Source organism: Panthera uncia, chromosome D1 (genome assembly GCF_023721935.1).
Source record: "Panthera uncia isolate 11264 chromosome D1, Puncia_PCG_1.0, whole genome shotgun sequence".
Taxonomy (NCBI): domain Eukaryota; kingdom Metazoa; phylum Chordata; class Mammalia; order Carnivora; family Felidae; genus Panthera; species Panthera uncia.
The window spans coordinates 53,528,170-53,546,592 of NC_064808.1; the positions used below are offsets into that span (position 1 = coordinate 53,528,170).

Genomic DNA, 18,423 nt, shown 5'->3' on the forward strand with positions numbered 1-18,423 from the left:
TTTGAAACCACAGAAAAATACAAAGTAGAAAAGGCATCAACAGTTCAGCAACTCAAGAAACTACATTTAATATTTTGGTATATATATATATATATATATACATATATATATATATATATATATATATATATATATATATATATATTTATGTGTGTGTGTGTGTGTATGTGTGTGTCTTACATATAAATCGTACAAAGCACATATATATGTATCTCTCTATATATGTACATGCATATAGGTCCTATAATATTAGAGCTTACTATATTGCAGTTTTGTTATTTTTTTTTTTTTTTCACTTTTAATGATGTACTATGAACATTTTTTTTAAGGTAAGGAGGATAAGTATTTCGTGTGGTCAAAGAGCCAAAAACCCTTGGTTCGGTCCAGTGCTAATATTCATGACTCCCTCTAATTTGATAGGAAAGAATCTAAAACCAGTTCCATCACTTCTGCAGGACCCTCTGGGCTGGGTGACCACAGATGTCCCAGTGTACCCTGGATGGGTCTGGTTTATGCCTACTGTCCTGGACAGTCCCAGTTTGGACAATAAATTGTAAGGTTATCCCACCTCTGGGGCCCCACCTTGGGAAATGAGACCACTTAGAACAGTAAGTATCCTGCATAGAGGACAGGGTTTCTTTTTTGCCTCATGGAGAAATTATTGGAGCTACGGTCTATGTTCCCACCTGATTTGAGTTTGTTGGGGGCAGAATTTGGGTCTACCTACCTGTACACCCTCTTCCCTAGCCCATAGGGCTTGCAAAAGTAGGCTCCTCTTAACTCTCATTGGATAAAGGGTATAATTTAGTCAACAGGTAACCTTGCCTAGGTAGTTAAAAGCACCATACCATTTCTAAATCATTCTTTTCCAAGTGGTCACGGAATGGGAGTCTATGCAATTCCCCCCTTGTGAAACTAGACTTCCTATTTAAAAGTCCCCCAAACCAGAAGACTGTCACATCTCTTCCTAATACTAGTAGACTTCACTTACTGACCTTCTACTCTTGCCTGGAATGGTCACTTCACACAATCTATTTAATTCTTCTAACTAACTTCTGTAGTAGGTATTATAATTTCCATTTTACAGATGAGGAAACTGAGGTATAGAGGTCACATAGTCAATGAGTGGTTGAGTGAGGATTAAAACCCAGGTCTAATCCAAGTCCTCTTTCTTCTATTTTATTTTTTTAAGAGACAGAGAGAGCGAGCAAGAGCGAGTGCACACAAATGGGGGAGGAGCAGAGAGAGAATCCCAAGTAGGCTCCACGCTGTCAGTGCAGAGCCCGACGTGGGGCTTGAACTCATGAACTGAGAGATCACAACGTAAGCCGAAGTCAGAGGCTTAACTGACTGAGCCACCAGCACCCCCAAGTCCTCTTTCTTTACATCATATCATGTTGTCACTTAATTTTGCAAATAAGGGAATCAGAGCCCAGAGCCCAGACATTTTGGTCTTAGCCTTGGTTCCCACTCCCTCTTCTTTCTCTGCTCAAATGAAGGTACAAGCACATTCTCCTTGGAACTTGCCTTAATAAAGATCGGTCTGAGGTTTGTAGCTAGCACCAGGATAAGCGAGCTTAGGTGGAAGCATTTCAAGTGTTTGGCTAGAATGAAGTTGGTGGAGTGTATAGTTGAAGAACAGACAGACTTTCTTGTAGTCTAGTCAATTAATGGTAGATCAGTTCTTCTGTACCACACAGAGGCACTCCAGACTGATGACCTCTCCCAACCCCTGAGTGTTATCTGACCTTTCCTGGAGCAAGAAGAACAGGAAGAAGGCCTCTGAATAGCTAACATACAAGTCCCACGTGCATCTGCATTTTCCCCATAGGTCGCCTTTAGGACCTAACTCAGAAATGACTAACTCTTAGTCACAAATAGTCTTATCAAATCATAGTAAGTGATCTTGTTTCCAGCCCACTGCGGATTAGGAGAAACAAACAAGAAGCCTGGGGAGGAGGCTTCAGAATCCAGCAGACTGATTAAAACCAAGGGCTGCCCAGGCAGGAAGGGAAAAGAACAGCACAATAAAAAGCTGAAAGAGGAAGTCACAGAATACAGCACCTCAAAAGCCCCTAAGGGTATCACTGAACTGCCACACAGGACATTAGCTGTTGAATATAATGATGAACCTGAGGAAAAGGGATAGTTGGCTCAAAAAAGCAGGAAGGATATAATCCATTTTACAAAGAAAACACATCACTTATTCAACAAACAACATTTACTGAGCATCAATGCATAGGAGTAGCTTCTGGAGACACTAATGAGTAAGACATGATTCTTGACTTTAAGAAATTAACAGTCCGATGCAAGAATCAGGAACAGACAAATTATAACACTGTTTTGTGAGGACAATGACAGAGGTATACACTGGATGTTTGCCATAAAAAGCAGATGAACTCAAGGAACACAGTTGGGGCTATTCGGTTCAGGGACAAATGTCAGCAGAGTACCAGCATCATAGTCTAGCTAATAAGGAATGTCTGTGAGGAAGACCCCTGCTCATCTCTGAGGTCTCATCTCTCACCATGCCCTTCCTAATGAGCTTTCTTGCCTCTGAACTTTTACAAATACTATTCCACTGCCTGGAACGCTTTTCCCTCTCCATGCCTTCAGCTGACTAACTCCAATTCATTTTAGGCCTCTGATTAGAAGTCACTTCCTCCAGTATTACTCTTCCTAAATTTGAGGCAGTTATTCCTCCTAAGGGCTTCCTTGGCACCTTAAGCATCTCCCAATTACAGTATTTATCATATTCTGTTGTAACCATCTGTGTACTTGACTATGTTCCCTACTAGACCAAATGCTCACTGAGGACAGGAAGTGTGACTGTCTTCAGAGCTGTATCCCCAGTGTCCAGTTTGGTGTCTGGACATAGATACGCACTTCACAAATACTTGATGAATTAGTGAATAAATGCGTAATACATAAATAAGGTCCTAGTATTACCTTGTTTTAGAGCGTGGCTGTTAAATAAGTGAGCTCAGGAGCCAGACCCTGGTGTTTGGATCCCAGTTCTGAACTTACTGACTGTGTATCTTGGGTAACTTACCTAACCTCTCTGTGCCAAGTTTATCTGTAAATGGAAAGAGCAGTACCCTCTCATGGGATGTTTTAAGGATTAAACAAGACACTATGAGCAAAGGGGCTTGGAACAGTGCCTGGCATATAGTACCTCTCAGTAAATGTCAGCTATTATCCTTCCTGTCTGGTCTTGTGCTTCCAAAGTTCATTCTGTCTGTGAAAAGTGGTCCCATTTGGGGAATCCTGCATACACTTTTCCCTTCTGAAAGGCGCACTGCTGACTAAGAACCAGCTGTTTAATTTGGTTGTTAGTCGGCAGTACCCTGTTTGACAGACTCTTTCTCCCTTGTCCTTGTTAAAATCCTGTAGCACTAGTGTTCCACAGAATACTCTTTGGAAGTGAGTAGTGTACTACAATCTCTAGAGCATTTTCCTTTCCTTATTTATTTTGGAATAAGCCTGTGAGGTGTAAGTTTATTTTCTCATCTCACAGATGAGAACACTGAAGTTGAGAAGGGTGCTACAATCAGTTAGGACCCAGTGCAGGTCAGCTAGGCCCATTCTGTGCTCTTGCAGGAAGCTCTTTTCCTGACATCACCCAATTCGAGAAGCCTCTCCCAGAAGATCTTGCTGAAGCCCCCAGATCATATGATGTCATACTATTCTCTATCCAAAACAAGTAGCTAAAGGTGGAAAGGAGGTGTGGGGAGAGGTGCGGCACGTGCCCTCACATATTTACCCACTCTCATTGAGGAAGAGTAAGTAAATCCACGAAAGCTAAAGTGACTCATTCAAGACTGGCTCACCAGCTGCCCACCAAGGTGGTCTTTCGAGGCCCCTGTCTGAGCCAATTCTCAGCCAGCGAACTGACCCCTTTCTAAAAGAAGACATTTCCCAGCCTCTACCAGCCCAGGGAGAGATGAGCTCAGGCTCCTGCTTCTCCTCTAAGTCAGCCATTCCCGTCTCTTCACCCCTCTGACCACAGGGAGAATGATAACGCATCCCACTGTCATCCGTCTGCTCCCACCTCTGTCTTTTGATGTTGCAAAGTCTATACCTGGGTGGTGTGGCCAGTATGTGCCTGATGTGCACTCTGCAGGATTCCCTGGACTCAGCAGTGTCAAGGAGTCAGCAGAGGTGAAAGTAGTACCTGAAGCCCTTCATGTAGCCCTGGCCACTTGCCAGCACTGCTGAAATTACAAAAAAAAAAAAATAAAAAAAAAAAAGCCACTGTCTCCCACAGTGAGAAAGTGATTTAAGGTAATGGGGTCATGCAGTCCTGACTTTAAGCTCTGCCACTACTAAGTTCTTCTATCTGTAAAATGGGTATGATAAGAAATCATTTGAGGAACACTATGTGTTTAAATATTATGACAATCAAATCTGGTACCAGGGTTTTTTTTTTTAAGACATCATCACCACAAATATGTACTAATGTTGCTCTCCCTTGGGTTAAGCACTGGGACACAGACATGAATCAGACATGGCACTTGTCCTCATTTGCAAAGTCTACGGGGGGAGACTTTGAAAAAAGGCATATGAGGCAAGATGGGTGGTCTCTGGTTAACAAAAGCTTTATTACCACTGCCTTGTACAGGGGAAAGGCAACCCTAGAAACGAGTGCCTCTCCCTCAGGCTCAGCCAGCCTCTACCTGTCACTCCAGAACTTGTGCCATCTAATGTCATGGAGTGTCTAGCGGTGCCTTTGCTTTTAAAGATGTGGGCATGTCTCCAGGAGAGTAAATGTCTGTGACTAATCTGACAAATGCGAGAACAACCCCGTACATTTGTGCAGCATTTTATAGTTTCGAGAGTACTTCAATGTGACTGTTTCCTCATTCCATGACAACTTAGGACAGATGCCATCGCTCTACTCAACAGATTAGAAGACAGAGGTAAAGAAGCTGGGTGGCCTGCCCAACGCACACTGCCAATTGGTGGTGGACCAGAACAAGATCTGGAGCCTGCCTGGCCTTATCCTTCATACTTCTCAATGCCCAGCTTCTGTCAGTGCCTGCAGGCTCAAGCCTCACATAATCCAGGGTTGCTCAACCTGGTTTGAAGCTCAGGATGTAGGTTAAATTTTTATCAGAGTCTCGGGGAAGAAGCCTTGGGCTCTTAGCTTCCCCCCCCCTCAAGATATTCTATATCAGGGCACCTGGGTGGCTCGGTCGGTTGAGCATCTAACTTTGGCTCAGGTCATGATCTCATGGTCTGTGCATTCGAGGCCCACATTGGGCTCTGTGCTGACAGCTTGGAGCCTGAAGCCAGCTTCAGATTCTGTGTCTCCATCTCCCTGACCTTCCTGTTCAAGTGCTGTCTCTCTCTCTCTCAAAAATAAACATTAAAAAAAAAAAAAAGATATTGTGCATCTTTTACCTCTTTAAATCCTCTCTATAACCTGAGAGACAGCACCTTGCCAGCATGGGCAGGCCGACCTCTCAACCCGTGTGGACACTGTCAGCTCTGCTTCTTGTGTTTGTCTTCAGGCAGGGGATGGGGCAGGAGAGAGACCTCCTGTGCAGGGTCACCAGGAGACTATCCCTGGGAAGGGCAAGGCCCTTCATTTTCTTCCACAGCCTGGAAAACCCTCCTTCCTCTCCAAATCCTACTTGTTCTTTAAAGCCCTGTTCAAGCTTCCTCTTCCAGGAAGTCCTTTCTTCCCAGCTCTGCTCTGGATGCCTGTCATGTTGATTAGGCATACCCATCTGACCAGTTAATCATTTATTGCCTAACAATACCCCTTGTAATACTTTCTTGTGTTAAAATTTCCCTCTGACCCCCAGTTAGATCATGGATAACAGTAACTAGTTCATAACATTTTCTGTATATATTTCATATAGCATCACCTCAGTATTTTACACATCTATAGCACTCAACATGAGAACCTTCAACCATCTGCCTGCCCATGAGCACACCAATACTGAGCTCCTCAGAAGAGTAAGTGCTATGAGAGTCATACATGCACAGGGTCTAATGGCAGCAAAGACGGGGCACAGGTCATGTGGCTTGGGGAGGAATCTCCCAGAAGAACGGTCTTGAGGATGAAGAGGATCTTGCCAGATGGAGAGAGGAAGAAGGGCATTCTAGGAAAGAAAGTATGTGCAAAGGCCAGGGCATGAAGTCTGCACTACCTGGCCCCTGGAGAAACTGAGTCTTTCAGTAAGCCTAGAATGCTGCGGGCAGAGATGAGGTTGCCCAGGGAGGCAGAGACCTGACTCAGAGTATTTGGATTCTACCTTGAAAACTATGGGCATGCAATGCAATGATTTTTCTTAGGGGATTAAGCAGCATGGAGAACAGCAAGAACAAAAAAGATCAAGAGACAAGAGAACTGGATTCAAAAATGACTCTTTCACTAACTGAAGATGCATTTCAATCCTTCTGTGCCCCCAGATTCCCTATTTTCATTTTTTTTAAGTTTATTTATTTTTAGTGACAGAGAGTATGAATGTGAGCAGGGGAGGGGCAGAGAGTGAGGGACAGAGAGAATCCCAAGCAGGCTCCACACTGTCAGCACAAAGCCCAACATGGGGCTCGATCTCACGAACCACGAAATCATGACCTGAGCCAAAATCAAGTGTCGTACGCTTAACCAACCGAACCACCCAGGCACACCCAGATTCCCTATTTTTAAAGTTGAAGAGTTTTTCTACACCAGTGGTTCTTAAACTTTAGTGGGAACAAAACCACCAGGGTAACTTGTAAAAAAAAATGTTGATTCTTGGGGCACCTGGATGGCTCAGTTGGTTAAGCATCTGACTTTGGTTCAGGTTATGATCTCGCGGTTCATGGGTTCGAGCCTCGAGTCGGGTTCTGTGCTGACAGTTCAGAGCCGGGAGCCTGCTTCAGATTCTGTGTCTCCTCTCTCTGCCCTTCCCCGGCTCATGTTCTTTCTCTGTCTGTCTCTAAAAAATAAATAAATGTTAAAAACAAATTTTTTTTTAAAATGTTGATTCTTAGGCCCCCATCTCAGCAATTTTTAGTAGGCAGGGCCTGGGAATGCACAGTTTAAAAAAGCCCTTTGTGTTGCTCCTCAGAAAACTCTAAGAAGCATCAAACTAGATGGTCTCTGAGGGTCCCTCCCACTCTAATGTTCTTGTGACAAACACAAGAAAGATACAAGGCTAGTCAAACCCATCCCACCTCCACCTGCTTCGTCCTGCTCCAGAGAAGCTAAGGATGTCTGGGCATCAGAGCACTCTTCCCAAGCCCTATGTTTAGAAACTTAGAGCAAAGCCCCCAGGACACCAAGCCTTGGGATGAGACCTCCAATATCTCACTTATACCTCCTTCTGCCCACCTCCAGAATCCCAGTTGGAATTGGTCCTTTTACACCATATACTCTAGTCTATCTCCTCATTCATCCACCAAACATTTATTAAGTACTTTCCATGGGCTGGGCCATGGCCTGCAGAGCTTGTAAATGCTGCAAATAACACTGAAAGAAATCCATCTTTTATAAAATATCTCTGGCAGGAAAGAGTTCAGAATTTTGAGTTCAAGAGAACCAAATTCTGATCCTGCTGACTCTGGAAAATTACTTTGTCCCTCTGGACCTCAAATTCATCATTGGTAAAATGGGAACATAAATATCTATGAACTGGGTTGCTGTGAAAATCAGAGATGATGTGGTATAGTAAGGGGCACAGGAAATGGTTGGCACCTAGGAAATGGCCATTTTCCTAGTCCTGGAGCTGTTAATATATCCATATTCCTATGACTTTCAGAGGCTTTTCCCACCTAGTCCTAGTTAATGTCTCAACTCCTCCCTTCCTGCTGGCAAGACTCCCCATAAGAGGACCCTGGTGATCCTACCATGAATCCTTAGCAGGCAGTATTGTGCAGAGGTCAATAATGACTGAGGAGACTGGGGAGCAAAACTCACTGTATAACTTTGATCAAAATACTTAACATCTCTCAGAATCTGTCTCCTCATCTGTAAAACAGATATCACCACCTACCTTGCAAGATTCAATGGCAAACCCAATTAAAACACAGATGAAGGATCTGAGTGGATATATATATAAGTGGCCATGAGGCACATGAAAAGATGATCAACATCATTAGCCATCAAGGAAATGCAAATCAAAACCACAAGATACAACTTCACATCCATCAGGATGGCCAAAGTAAAAAAGACAGTAACAAGAGCTGCTGAGGATGCAGAAAAACTGGACCCTTCATACCCGGCTGGTGGGAATGTAAGATGGTGCAGCCTCTTTGGAAAACAGTCTAGCAGTTCTGCAAACGGTTAAACATAGAGTTATCCTATGACCAAGCAATTCTACTGCTAGGTATAAAGCCAAGAAAACTGAAAACATTATGTTCACACAAAAACGTGTACACAAATATTCACAGTAGTATTATTCATAGTAGCCAAAAGGAGAAACAACCCAAATGTCCCTCAACTGATAAATGGAGAAATGAAATGTGGTCCATTCATTAACGGACCATTCAGCTATGGAAAAGGAATGCAGCACTGACACATGCCACAACACGGATGAACCTTGAAAACATGCTAAGTGAAAGAAGTCAGTCCAGAAGATCACATATTGTATGACTCCATGTATATGAAATGTCCAGAATATGCAAAGCTATAGAAACAAAGTAGATTAGTGGCTGTCTAAAGTTAGGAGGAGTTGAGAGGAAATGGGGAATGGAATTTCTTTTTATGGAGTGATGGAAATGTTCTAAAACTTGACTGCGGTGATGAATGCACAACTCTTGTGCATATATTATAAGCCACTGACTTACACACTGACTTTATATATTTATATATGTATGTATTTTAGAAAGAGAGCATGTGGGGGCACCTGGGTGGCTCAGTCGGTTAAGCGTCTGCCTTCGGCTCAGGTCATGATCTCACGGTTTGTGGGTTTGAGCCCTGGGCTCTGTGCTGACAGCTTGGGAGCCTGGAGCCTGCTTTGGATTCTCTGTCTCCTCTCTCTTCCCCTCCCCCACTAGTACTCTGTCTCTCTCTGCCTCTCAAAAATAAATAAATGTAAAACTTAAAAAAAAAAAAGACAGCATGTGTACAAGTGGGGGGAGTGGGTAGGAAGGAGAAGGGGAAAAAAAGATAGAGGGAGAGAGAGGGACAGAGAGAGACAGAGAAAGAGAGAGAGAGGGATTCTCAAGCAGGCTCTACACCCAGCGCAAAGCCTGACGTGGGGCTTGATCCCATGACCCTGGGATCATGACCTGAGCCAAAATCAAGAGTTCCAACGCTCAATCCAATGAACCACCCAGGCATCCCTGACTTACACATTTTAAATGACCGAACTGTACAGGATGTGAATTAAATCTCAACAAAGCTGTTATATTTTTAAAAAGTGTATGTAAGGAGGTGAGCACACTGCCTGACATACAATAGTCAATAATGTTAATACATTTATTATTGTGCCCTTTCCTCTTCCTGATGCCACTCCAACTCTGACGAGAATCACCTCTCAGATTAACACTGTACAATGTGTCAGGCTCATTGCAAGAGCCCATTTCATACTCAGTAGAGGGTCACAGGTGAGTCCTGATGCCTAATACCCTAGGACTTAGAGTCTTTCTCCAATACTCAAATAAATATATAACTCTTGGTGAAGAAAAAAAAATGGCCTCCATTTATTGAGCACTTACTATATGCCAGGTATTGTGCTAGGAACTTTACAACTATTTTCCTCCCAAGAATCATTAGGCTGTTATTATTATTATTCCTAGTTAATTAATGAAGAAACCATGACTTACAGGGTTGTATAAATTGTTTCAGATCACAATGATATTTAATAATTGAGCTGCTCTGTTTAACTCCAAGGCTTGTACTCTTTTCTCTATGTGATTACATGACATCATTATTCCTTTTATCTATATGTTACTCATCCTTTATGATTTAAGCAGCCTGATCTTCACCGATCTCCTTTCCCTCTGTGCATTTGAGTAATGTCTAGTCTGTATCAAATTAGTTACCATTCTCTTTTTAGTCTTAAATGTTCTCAGTTGCCTCTTATGTATATTCTTGAACATGGCAGGTGCTCAATAAATACTTCCTTAGTGAGTGGATGTTGGAGTTTGTCTCCCCAAGCAGAAAACAGGTTTTTGAAGGAACAGATATTGTGTCTTACACATCTTTTTATCCTTCATACAAAGAAGGCACCCGTGGTCTCTAGGTTGGCCTATAGGTGGAATACCAAACCCCACTTGAAAATGGTTCTCACAGACACCATGTTTTCTGCCCATGGACCGGAAAATTTCTGCTTAAGAACAGGACTCTGCTTATCTCATTATTACCTTCTACTAGGAGCTCAGAAAAGGTTTGAAGAATTAAAGGTAATACTGGGTCCGCACTTACTCTACTGAGGGCACATCAAGGGCAGCCTTCCCCCAAGGACCCCAAACTCATCTTCTCTCACCCCCATGAAAGGGAAGGGGGAGAACAGGAAGGTTGGCCTAGAACTTCAAGAAGACAGGCTGTTGACCCTGCCTGTGGTGCTAGGCAGTGTGGCATCCTCTCTGGGCCAAGACCCCTTCTTTGAACATAGACCTAGGTCAAGCTTTCCAGAGCCCACATGTCACCTTCATACCATCATATTCAAAGAGTGGGGCAAACTCTTAAGAATGTGTTACTCTGCTGTCTGTAGACACGTTGGCACTGTGTTTGACCCTCCTCTTCTTCCCATCTCATCTAACTCTCACAGCAGTAACATCTCACAGCCATCTAGAGTCCCTCTGAGGTGGCCAATCATTACTCTGAGCTTAAACCTCCCCCACTGCCCCTGCTTTGCCCCCATCCCAACTAAAGCAGAATTCTTTCAGCTCCAGGGATCCTCCGGGTAGGGCTGGCAACAAGAGGAAGAGCCTGCCCTCTCTGCCTTTCAGCCAGTTATGCTACTTGGTTGGCCAAACCTGGTCCCTCTGTGCTCCCCATCTCTATACCTGCTTGCCTCTTCTCTGCCTTTTCTTCAAAATGTTAAAAACTTGCAATAAAAACAAATACAAAATGCTGTAATTAATAGCCAATTCCAAGCCAACCCAGCATCTCTACTAATAAACCTCAACACTTGCAAAAAGAACAATAAATTCTGCCTCTCTCTGGTTCTGAGGTGGTCTCTTTTATATCCAGTCCGTGTGTGTGTATGTATGTGGGTAAGTGTGTCTACATATATATTTATTTTCCTTTATTTCCCATCCAGGGAGGGGCAGAATAATGAACTGCGTGCGTCAGGGAAGATGAATCTGAGATACTAGGGAGCAGTGCAGTAAAAAGATTAAAGTGTTATTATTGTTGTTTTTTTTTCCCCCATGGTCCATTGTGACAGCTCGACCGTCATCTGTAAAAAATGTCTCAGCGAGAGATAATCATCGGAAACTCAATAAAGCGTCAGGGGGAGCCTCAGCCCCCATCAATCACTGGGTGCCTGGAAAATTTCAGCCCTCTGTCTCCCTTCCTGCTATCCATATAAATGTCTCTAATATATTTTGTGTGGTGTGTGGGACCCATCCCTGATTTGGAACTTTTGATGAAAAAATATTTATACACAAAATATGTAAATCAGTTAAAAATCACAAGACTAGTCCTTTGCCACCTCATCCCACTTTTCTTTTATTTTTATAAATGTATCAAATTTATTCTTTTTAACAAAACATGTCAACTCGTCTATCTCCCTCTCCTAGTCAAACATATATAAATATGGCTAAAAGGAGGGGAACAATTAACCTAACTGGATGATACACTTCATCTTGAAGTTGGCTAACAGGCGTGATGGATTCACAGTGCACTGTCCATCCTGGTGACTCTGTAGTGGCTGGCACTGCTGAGAAATGAGATGTAGAACCGCTGGCCCTGGAGGAGTGACAAGGCTGTGACATTGATGAGGAAGAGGCAGGGACATTATTAAAAATAATAACTTGCCCAAATAGCTTTTGGCCTGGCAGATTCCCAAGCCTTCCAAGACTCTGGACCAGCAGAGGTTCTGGGCTAAGTGTGGGACACCTAGAGGCTGCTCTGGTGGCCGGGTTCTGTGTAAGAGCAGGAGACAGTTCCGCTGGCATTTGGCTGCATCTCTCTGCCTCAGTTTCCTTTAGTGCCTACATCACAGGGCTGCTACGGGCACACAGCATCAGTGTTACCTGCTGCTGCAGCCACCTCATCACCATTATCTTATGGTGGCCCCAGTCTACTAATGCCACATCTTTCCCGTTCACTACTCTTCAAAATAAACCTGCTGTATGGCTGCTTCACCCGGACAAGTTCACTTAACAGCCTGAAACACATTTTTCTTTTCCTCACTGTTGTGGATATAATACACCCCCTCACACCCAACCGCACCCACCTTCAGGCCCTCCATAAAACCTTCTTATACTTTGGGGCTCAGACACCATTTTATTTCCTTGACTGCTTCAACCAGAGATTCTCTTCTTTGAGCTCTTATAGTCCTTATTATCTGCACCTCTGACTGGACACTTGTCAAAGACTGTCTTGGTCCAGTCTTCAATCTTTATTATTACTATTTACTTTTCTTGCTAGTATCTCACACATTTGCACAATGCCTTGTATCTTCTCAAGTGCTTTCATAAGTACTTCAATTTGATCTTTATAATAAACCAATAGTTTATTCTTTTCTATAGATGAAAAAAATCAAGGCTCAGAGAAATAAAGAGAAATGCCCGAAGTCACACAGTTAGGTGATGACCAGGCCACTCCTCAGACTCTAAATGTTTGGCTCTTTACAGACAACAGTTTGCTACCACTGAATAGCATTTGGAAGCCCATGTCAAAGATTCTGAATGAAGTTCCATAAAAGTATGGTGAGGATAATGATGATGATATAAAAACAGCAATTTACATTAGTGGAATTCCTTCTATGTTCTAGGTTTTAGGCTAGGGATAAATATACTATCTCTAACTCTTCTGGTAACCTTTATTTTACAAATAAGGAGACAGAGCCTCAGAGAGGTACAAAAAAATACCGCAGGTGTCATAGCTATTAAGTGTTCTGTACTTATGGCATTAGCCCACAACCTCACTAGGAGTGAAGCTTAAAGTGGCAAATAGGGTCTCTTCCAGGGAGAAAGTCCAGACGAGTTTTTAAAAGCAGTACAAGCCCAAGGCCAGAACTAACATCTGTAGACTTAAATCATGCTACTCAAAGACTGGGGACCTCTCTTACGCCCTTGGGAGGCTTATTCTTCCATCTAAATTTGTGCTTTCCAAGGGGATAGAGGGGCTGGGCACACAGTGGGTGCTGGGTGATTAACTTATACTGAATAGATGAGCTAAGATGAGACGACTCCCTGGCACGTCCTGGGGAGGGGGAGAAATGTTATAGAGAGCCGTTCCATTACCGCCAGTGGGAACTCCTAGCCATCTCCTGAACTCCAGGGCACTTGTCCACTGGTTTGTGATGCGCCAGCTTGCACCGTCCTGTCCCCCATCTGAAGACACAGAGATGGGGAGGTCAGCTGGAGCAGGCCAGGACCTACAGCCCCTGGAGCTGTGGGAAGGGGACCACCCAGGCTATTGGGGTTAGCCTTGGGAGGTACGGCCTACTCCCCAGAAGGGTCCTATGCCAACCCAGCTTCTGCACGACTCATCTTTATTCAGCCACCACTTGGAGCTGAGAAGAGAAGCTGATTTATATCCTATTCTGGTCATGTTTCTGCCGTGTTTTATTGTTTTAATTGTACATATGAGAGGCGCTCAGAGTGCTCGCTTGCATTTCTGACAGCCCCAGACACCCAATGTTTATAACAGTTACTTACAAGCAGCCTGCGGCATCCCTGGCTGGGCGACTTGTTTACTGTTATCGTTAATTTATTGCCTCCTCCACCTGAGGATTGGGACCCACCACCCATCGGCCAGCCACAAGTGGAACTCTCCTGGAGTGAGCATGGGTGGGGAGCAAGGCACTGAATGGAATGTGGTCAAGATCAGGGAATGAGTTGGTAGAGAAGCAGCAGTGATCTCCACGTTCTCCTCCACATCTGTCCCTTCTATGTGCCTTTGTTTAAGCTGTGTCCCTGCTTAGAATATCCTTTCTTTTTTCCTTTCCTTTCCACCCTCCAAAGCCCAGCTCAAATCCTACTTCTAAGTACATTACCTGCTCTGATGGTGAGCCTGGAGTTTCTAGAATCTTAGAAATCACATGGCTGACAGGGGCCTTGGAGGCCATATTGTCCAATGACCCAGGGCAAGAATCCTCTATACAGAATCCCTGATGGGCAGACACCCAAGCCTCTGTCAATGCCCCTTGAGTGATGAGTTGCTCAGTACCTCCAAGGAAGGTTTGCATGGAGTCAAAACCCACTACAGTAGAGAAATTCTTCATCAAATGACATTATCCTTTACACTATGCTTTACTTATCTCTAGTCATCCTAATAGCCCTGTAGATGAGTACTGTTATCCCTATGTTAGAGAGGAGACAACTGAAATTCAAGAACCTTAAGTCACTTGCTTAAGACCATACAGCTTGTAAGTTACAGAACTTAGACGAATAGAGCTTAGATAACTGCCTGGCACCAAAGTCTGATCTTTCTCCAGGACACCATTATGCCTCTGAAGATGCCACTCTTGAGGGCTAACGACAATGGACAGAACAGTCAGGCCAGCAGGGTTTCTATGCCACGCACTCCTGTATCACTTGCACTAGCAGACCTGCCCTCTGCCCAGAAACACCAACTCTGACAAAGGTGGGAGATACTGTAATGTGCCTGACTGAGCAGGCTTCTTGCCAAGGAGCAATGGTCATATGTAAAACAGGAGAAGGGTTTCACTAGGAATGGGGCAACCAATAATAAAGTCTCAGAAAGGAGGTCACAGAAGTTTCCTTCCTTTCTAGACTGTGCCTGTGCTGAGCAGGCAGAACAGAGATAACAAGGGCACTTCTCTGATACCTTTGGTCCCCTTGTTTGGATCCTCTCTCCTCCTCACACCTTGTCCCCTCACCTCTTACCTTAACTCTTTTCCTTGGGCAATTTTAGTCACATCCACTGTAGTCCCTACCAAGTAAATGCAGGGGGTTCCTACATCCCTATCTCCTGACTTCTCCTTTGAGCTCCAGACCCATACATCCAACTCTTCACCCAAATCAGAAATTGGGATGTCACCATGGATACCTCCTTTTCCACCAATTTCCACATTTGGCTAAGAACTCAACCTCATAGTATGTTGTTCGTATCTACTTTCTCCATTCCCAAAGATCACTTTTAAGAATCCCTAGAAATTATAAGTGCATTTTGGGGGAGACAAACATAGCTTCTCATCCAATTCTCAAAGGGGCCTATCATCCCCTAAAGGTCAAGAGCCATTGCTGATCACTCCCCTCCAACTTCATCCTCCACCCCATCAGAATGATCCATCTAAAATGCAAACGTAAACTGAGCATCTCCTTGCTTAAAATCCTTTAATGGCCTCCAGAAAACAGTGTGAGCACCCTAGGACTGTCCTACAATGTTCTTCTCATGTGGAACCCTGCTTCCCTCTCTAGTCTTACTTCTTGCTATTTTCTCAGCACTGTGGCAGATGAGTCCACCTGCTATCACCCACCCACCCCATGTCTCTGCATGTGTTGTTCCTTCTGCCTGGAAGATCCATCCCTCTTAGTCTGCCCGTCAATCTCCCACTCATACTTAAGACCCAATTCAAAACTTCCTAGATAGCCTGCCCTCAGGTAGAACTCATCATTGTCTTTATCAGTGCTATCTATATTCTTTGTACATCTACCTTTGCATTTATCACCCTGTACTGTGGTGTCTTGTTCATAGGTCTGTCTTCTCACTTGACTGGGAGCACTGTTGACTGGCTAGACCATGTATATTCATTTCTACATTCCCAGCATCTGGCAGAGTGCCTGACACTCAGTAAATGCTACTGAATTATAAAGAAATAAAACTAATAAGCAATTACAACTGTAGAGCACTTTACAATTCACACGTCATATACTTTACCTCTTGATGTTCACGATACTGATAAGGCAGAAAAATGATCTATTACTGGGATCTGGGGAGATCCTTCCAAGGTCACAAACTACAACTCACCTTTCAGTACTGAGCACAGTATAAGACCCACAGAAATTCTACTAGAAATTTAGTAAATTTGATGGACTTAGCATGGCCTCTGCTCCAAAGGTGAAGGACCGTCCAACTGAGCCTTTGACTTTCCTCTGGATTTGCTTGGACACACTCTGGGCAAGGGGCTCACATCTCGTATTCTATTCTAGCTTCCTCACACATCCCATAAGTCAGGTAACCTCCTGTGAAAAAGTATGTCCAATCCAAAGGAAAGAGAACCACAAGATTCTTTTGTTTCTGTCTACTTCATCAATGAGAATGACCCAGAATTGGATACAGTAGGCAATAAATAGTGGTTGAATAGATGAAAGAATGAGATATCTTTAAATGAAAAAAAGAAAGGAAATCTGGTTAAGAAGGAGCTAAAGTCTTGGTAAGGAGAGAGGAGAGTCCTGGGATGATTCTAAAGGACCGTCACTTTTTAGGACTTAGCATACATGAAGTTGGAGGGGAGACCACATTCAAACTGATATGTCAGGGAAAATCAGATAAGCTGCCAGAAAACTGTGGCAGGCAATGATGCAGTCTGGAATTTAACAACAACAACAAAACAAGTGCAAAGACAGGCATATCCTGCAAGCTACAAGATTGAGTTCATCAATGATTCTGACAAAATTCTAGTATTTTTTTTTTAATGGTTCTTTAACACTTAGGTAATTACTGGGTATCAGTATGGGTTCTCTATGGACAACACAAGGCCATGCCAGAATAATTTAGTATCTTTTGGGGAAAGGGTTACTGGGCAAAAAAAAAAAAAAAAAAAATATGGCAAATGCTAAACACATTTTTATTTTCACAAGAAATCTAAGAAAATCTCTTAAAATTCTGTGGACAACAGGACAAATGGAGGCTAGAGATAAATGAAGTTTGGTGGATTCAGTTGTGAATGTTGAATAATGCTTCCAAATTGTCCTGATTATGAGGTCCAAGGCTCTGTACTGAATGGAATCCTTATGAACATTTAAACCAAAGACTAGCACAAAAAGTACATGATAGCAGGGATCTTGTCTAATTCACCAATGCCTAGAACAGCGCCTGTTAAATAGGAATGTCATATGAATCCATAAAGCCTACACACCAAATTTGCAGATCATACAAAATGAGATGCTTAACATTTTAATCTTTATTTCATAAGGAATATAATAGCCTTCTCCAATATTTTTGTTGTCTATCTACCTACCTATACAGAATGCAGTATGGCTAGTGTGAGAGCTAAAAATTCAGAGGAGGCAGGCAGGCAGCGGAAAGAAAGAAAGGAAGGAAGGAAGGAAGGAAGGAAGGAAGGAAGGAAGGAAGGAAGAAAGAAAATATCTACAACAGGGTTAGCACACTACAGTCTATGGGCCAAATCCAGCCTACTGCCTATTTTGTAAATAAAGTTTTACTGGTTCATATCCATGCACATTTATTTGTGTATTGTCTGTAACTGCTTCTGCACTATAGTGGCCAAGCTGAGTAATCAAAACTGAGGCCCACAAAGCTTAAAAGCCACTATACAGCTCTTTCTAGGAAAAGTATACTGACTATGGATCTAGAATAGAATGTTGGATATGAGCATCAATCTGGAGATAACAAAGACATAAAAGAATGCAGGGGTTGGGGACTGGCGTGAAAGTAAAGGTTAGACTACACGGCTTCACAGCTCTGAGATTCTGTGAAATCAAAAATAATGACTGAAGGGCAGCTGGGTGGCTCAGTTCGTTGAGCGTCGGCTTCAGCTCAGGTCCATGATCTCACAGCTTGGGAGTTTTGAGCCCTGCATCGGGCTCTGTGCTGACAGCTCAGAGCCTGGAGCCTGCTTCTGATTCTGTGTCTTCTCTCTCTCTGCCTCTCCTCTGCTTGCACTCTGTCTCTCTCAAAAATAAATAAGCATTAAAAAAAATTTTTTTTTTTAAATAATGACTGAACCCTGCTGGAATCCTGAGAGCAAGTGAGAGGGTACTTATTCAAACAATCCCTTCCCTTCCACCTGGCTCTGCTCTCTCAGCAAATGTTCCTCCTTGCTTTTTGGTGAGAGCATCTGGACAGAAGACAGAGCTAAGGACAGTAATACTGTGTTTGAGTAAAGAGAGGATAGCCCACAAAGCAAGTCTCCACATAGCAAGCTGCAAATATAGGGCAAGTTTGATACTTATGAAATTCTCCTCTGAAACATGAAGTGAACATAATTCCTCCAGCTCAGTGGGGAATCCAAAGAGGCATAGGTCATGGCCTGCACATGGAACTGTCAGCTGAGGAGGAGAGAACAGACATATGGGCAGATGAGAGTTCAAATAACCATATAAAAGGTCAAGATTTAGAGAACATTCAAAAGAACAGCTGAGGGCAGGTTGCAATTATTG

At 43.3% G+C, this 18,423-nt stretch overlaps 1 protein-coding gene across 2 annotated transcripts in view; it reads right to left on the reverse strand.

The window, feature by feature from the left end:
- Positions 1 to 18,423, reverse strand: part of CLPB (caseinolytic mitochondrial matrix peptidase chaperone subunit B) — a 143,190-nt gene that overhangs the window by 71,789 nt on the left and 52,978 nt on the right. The window contains exon 5 of one of the 2 annotated variants that reach the window (XM_049619377.1): positions 13,357 to 13,446. The exons of the other annotated variant lie outside the window; for it this stretch is intronic. Coding sequence (XP_049475334.1) covers positions 13,357 to 13,446 — 90 coding nt within the window. The remainder of the gene's footprint in view (positions 1 to 13,356; positions 13,447 to 18,423) is intronic. 2 annotated transcript variants of the gene reach the window in all.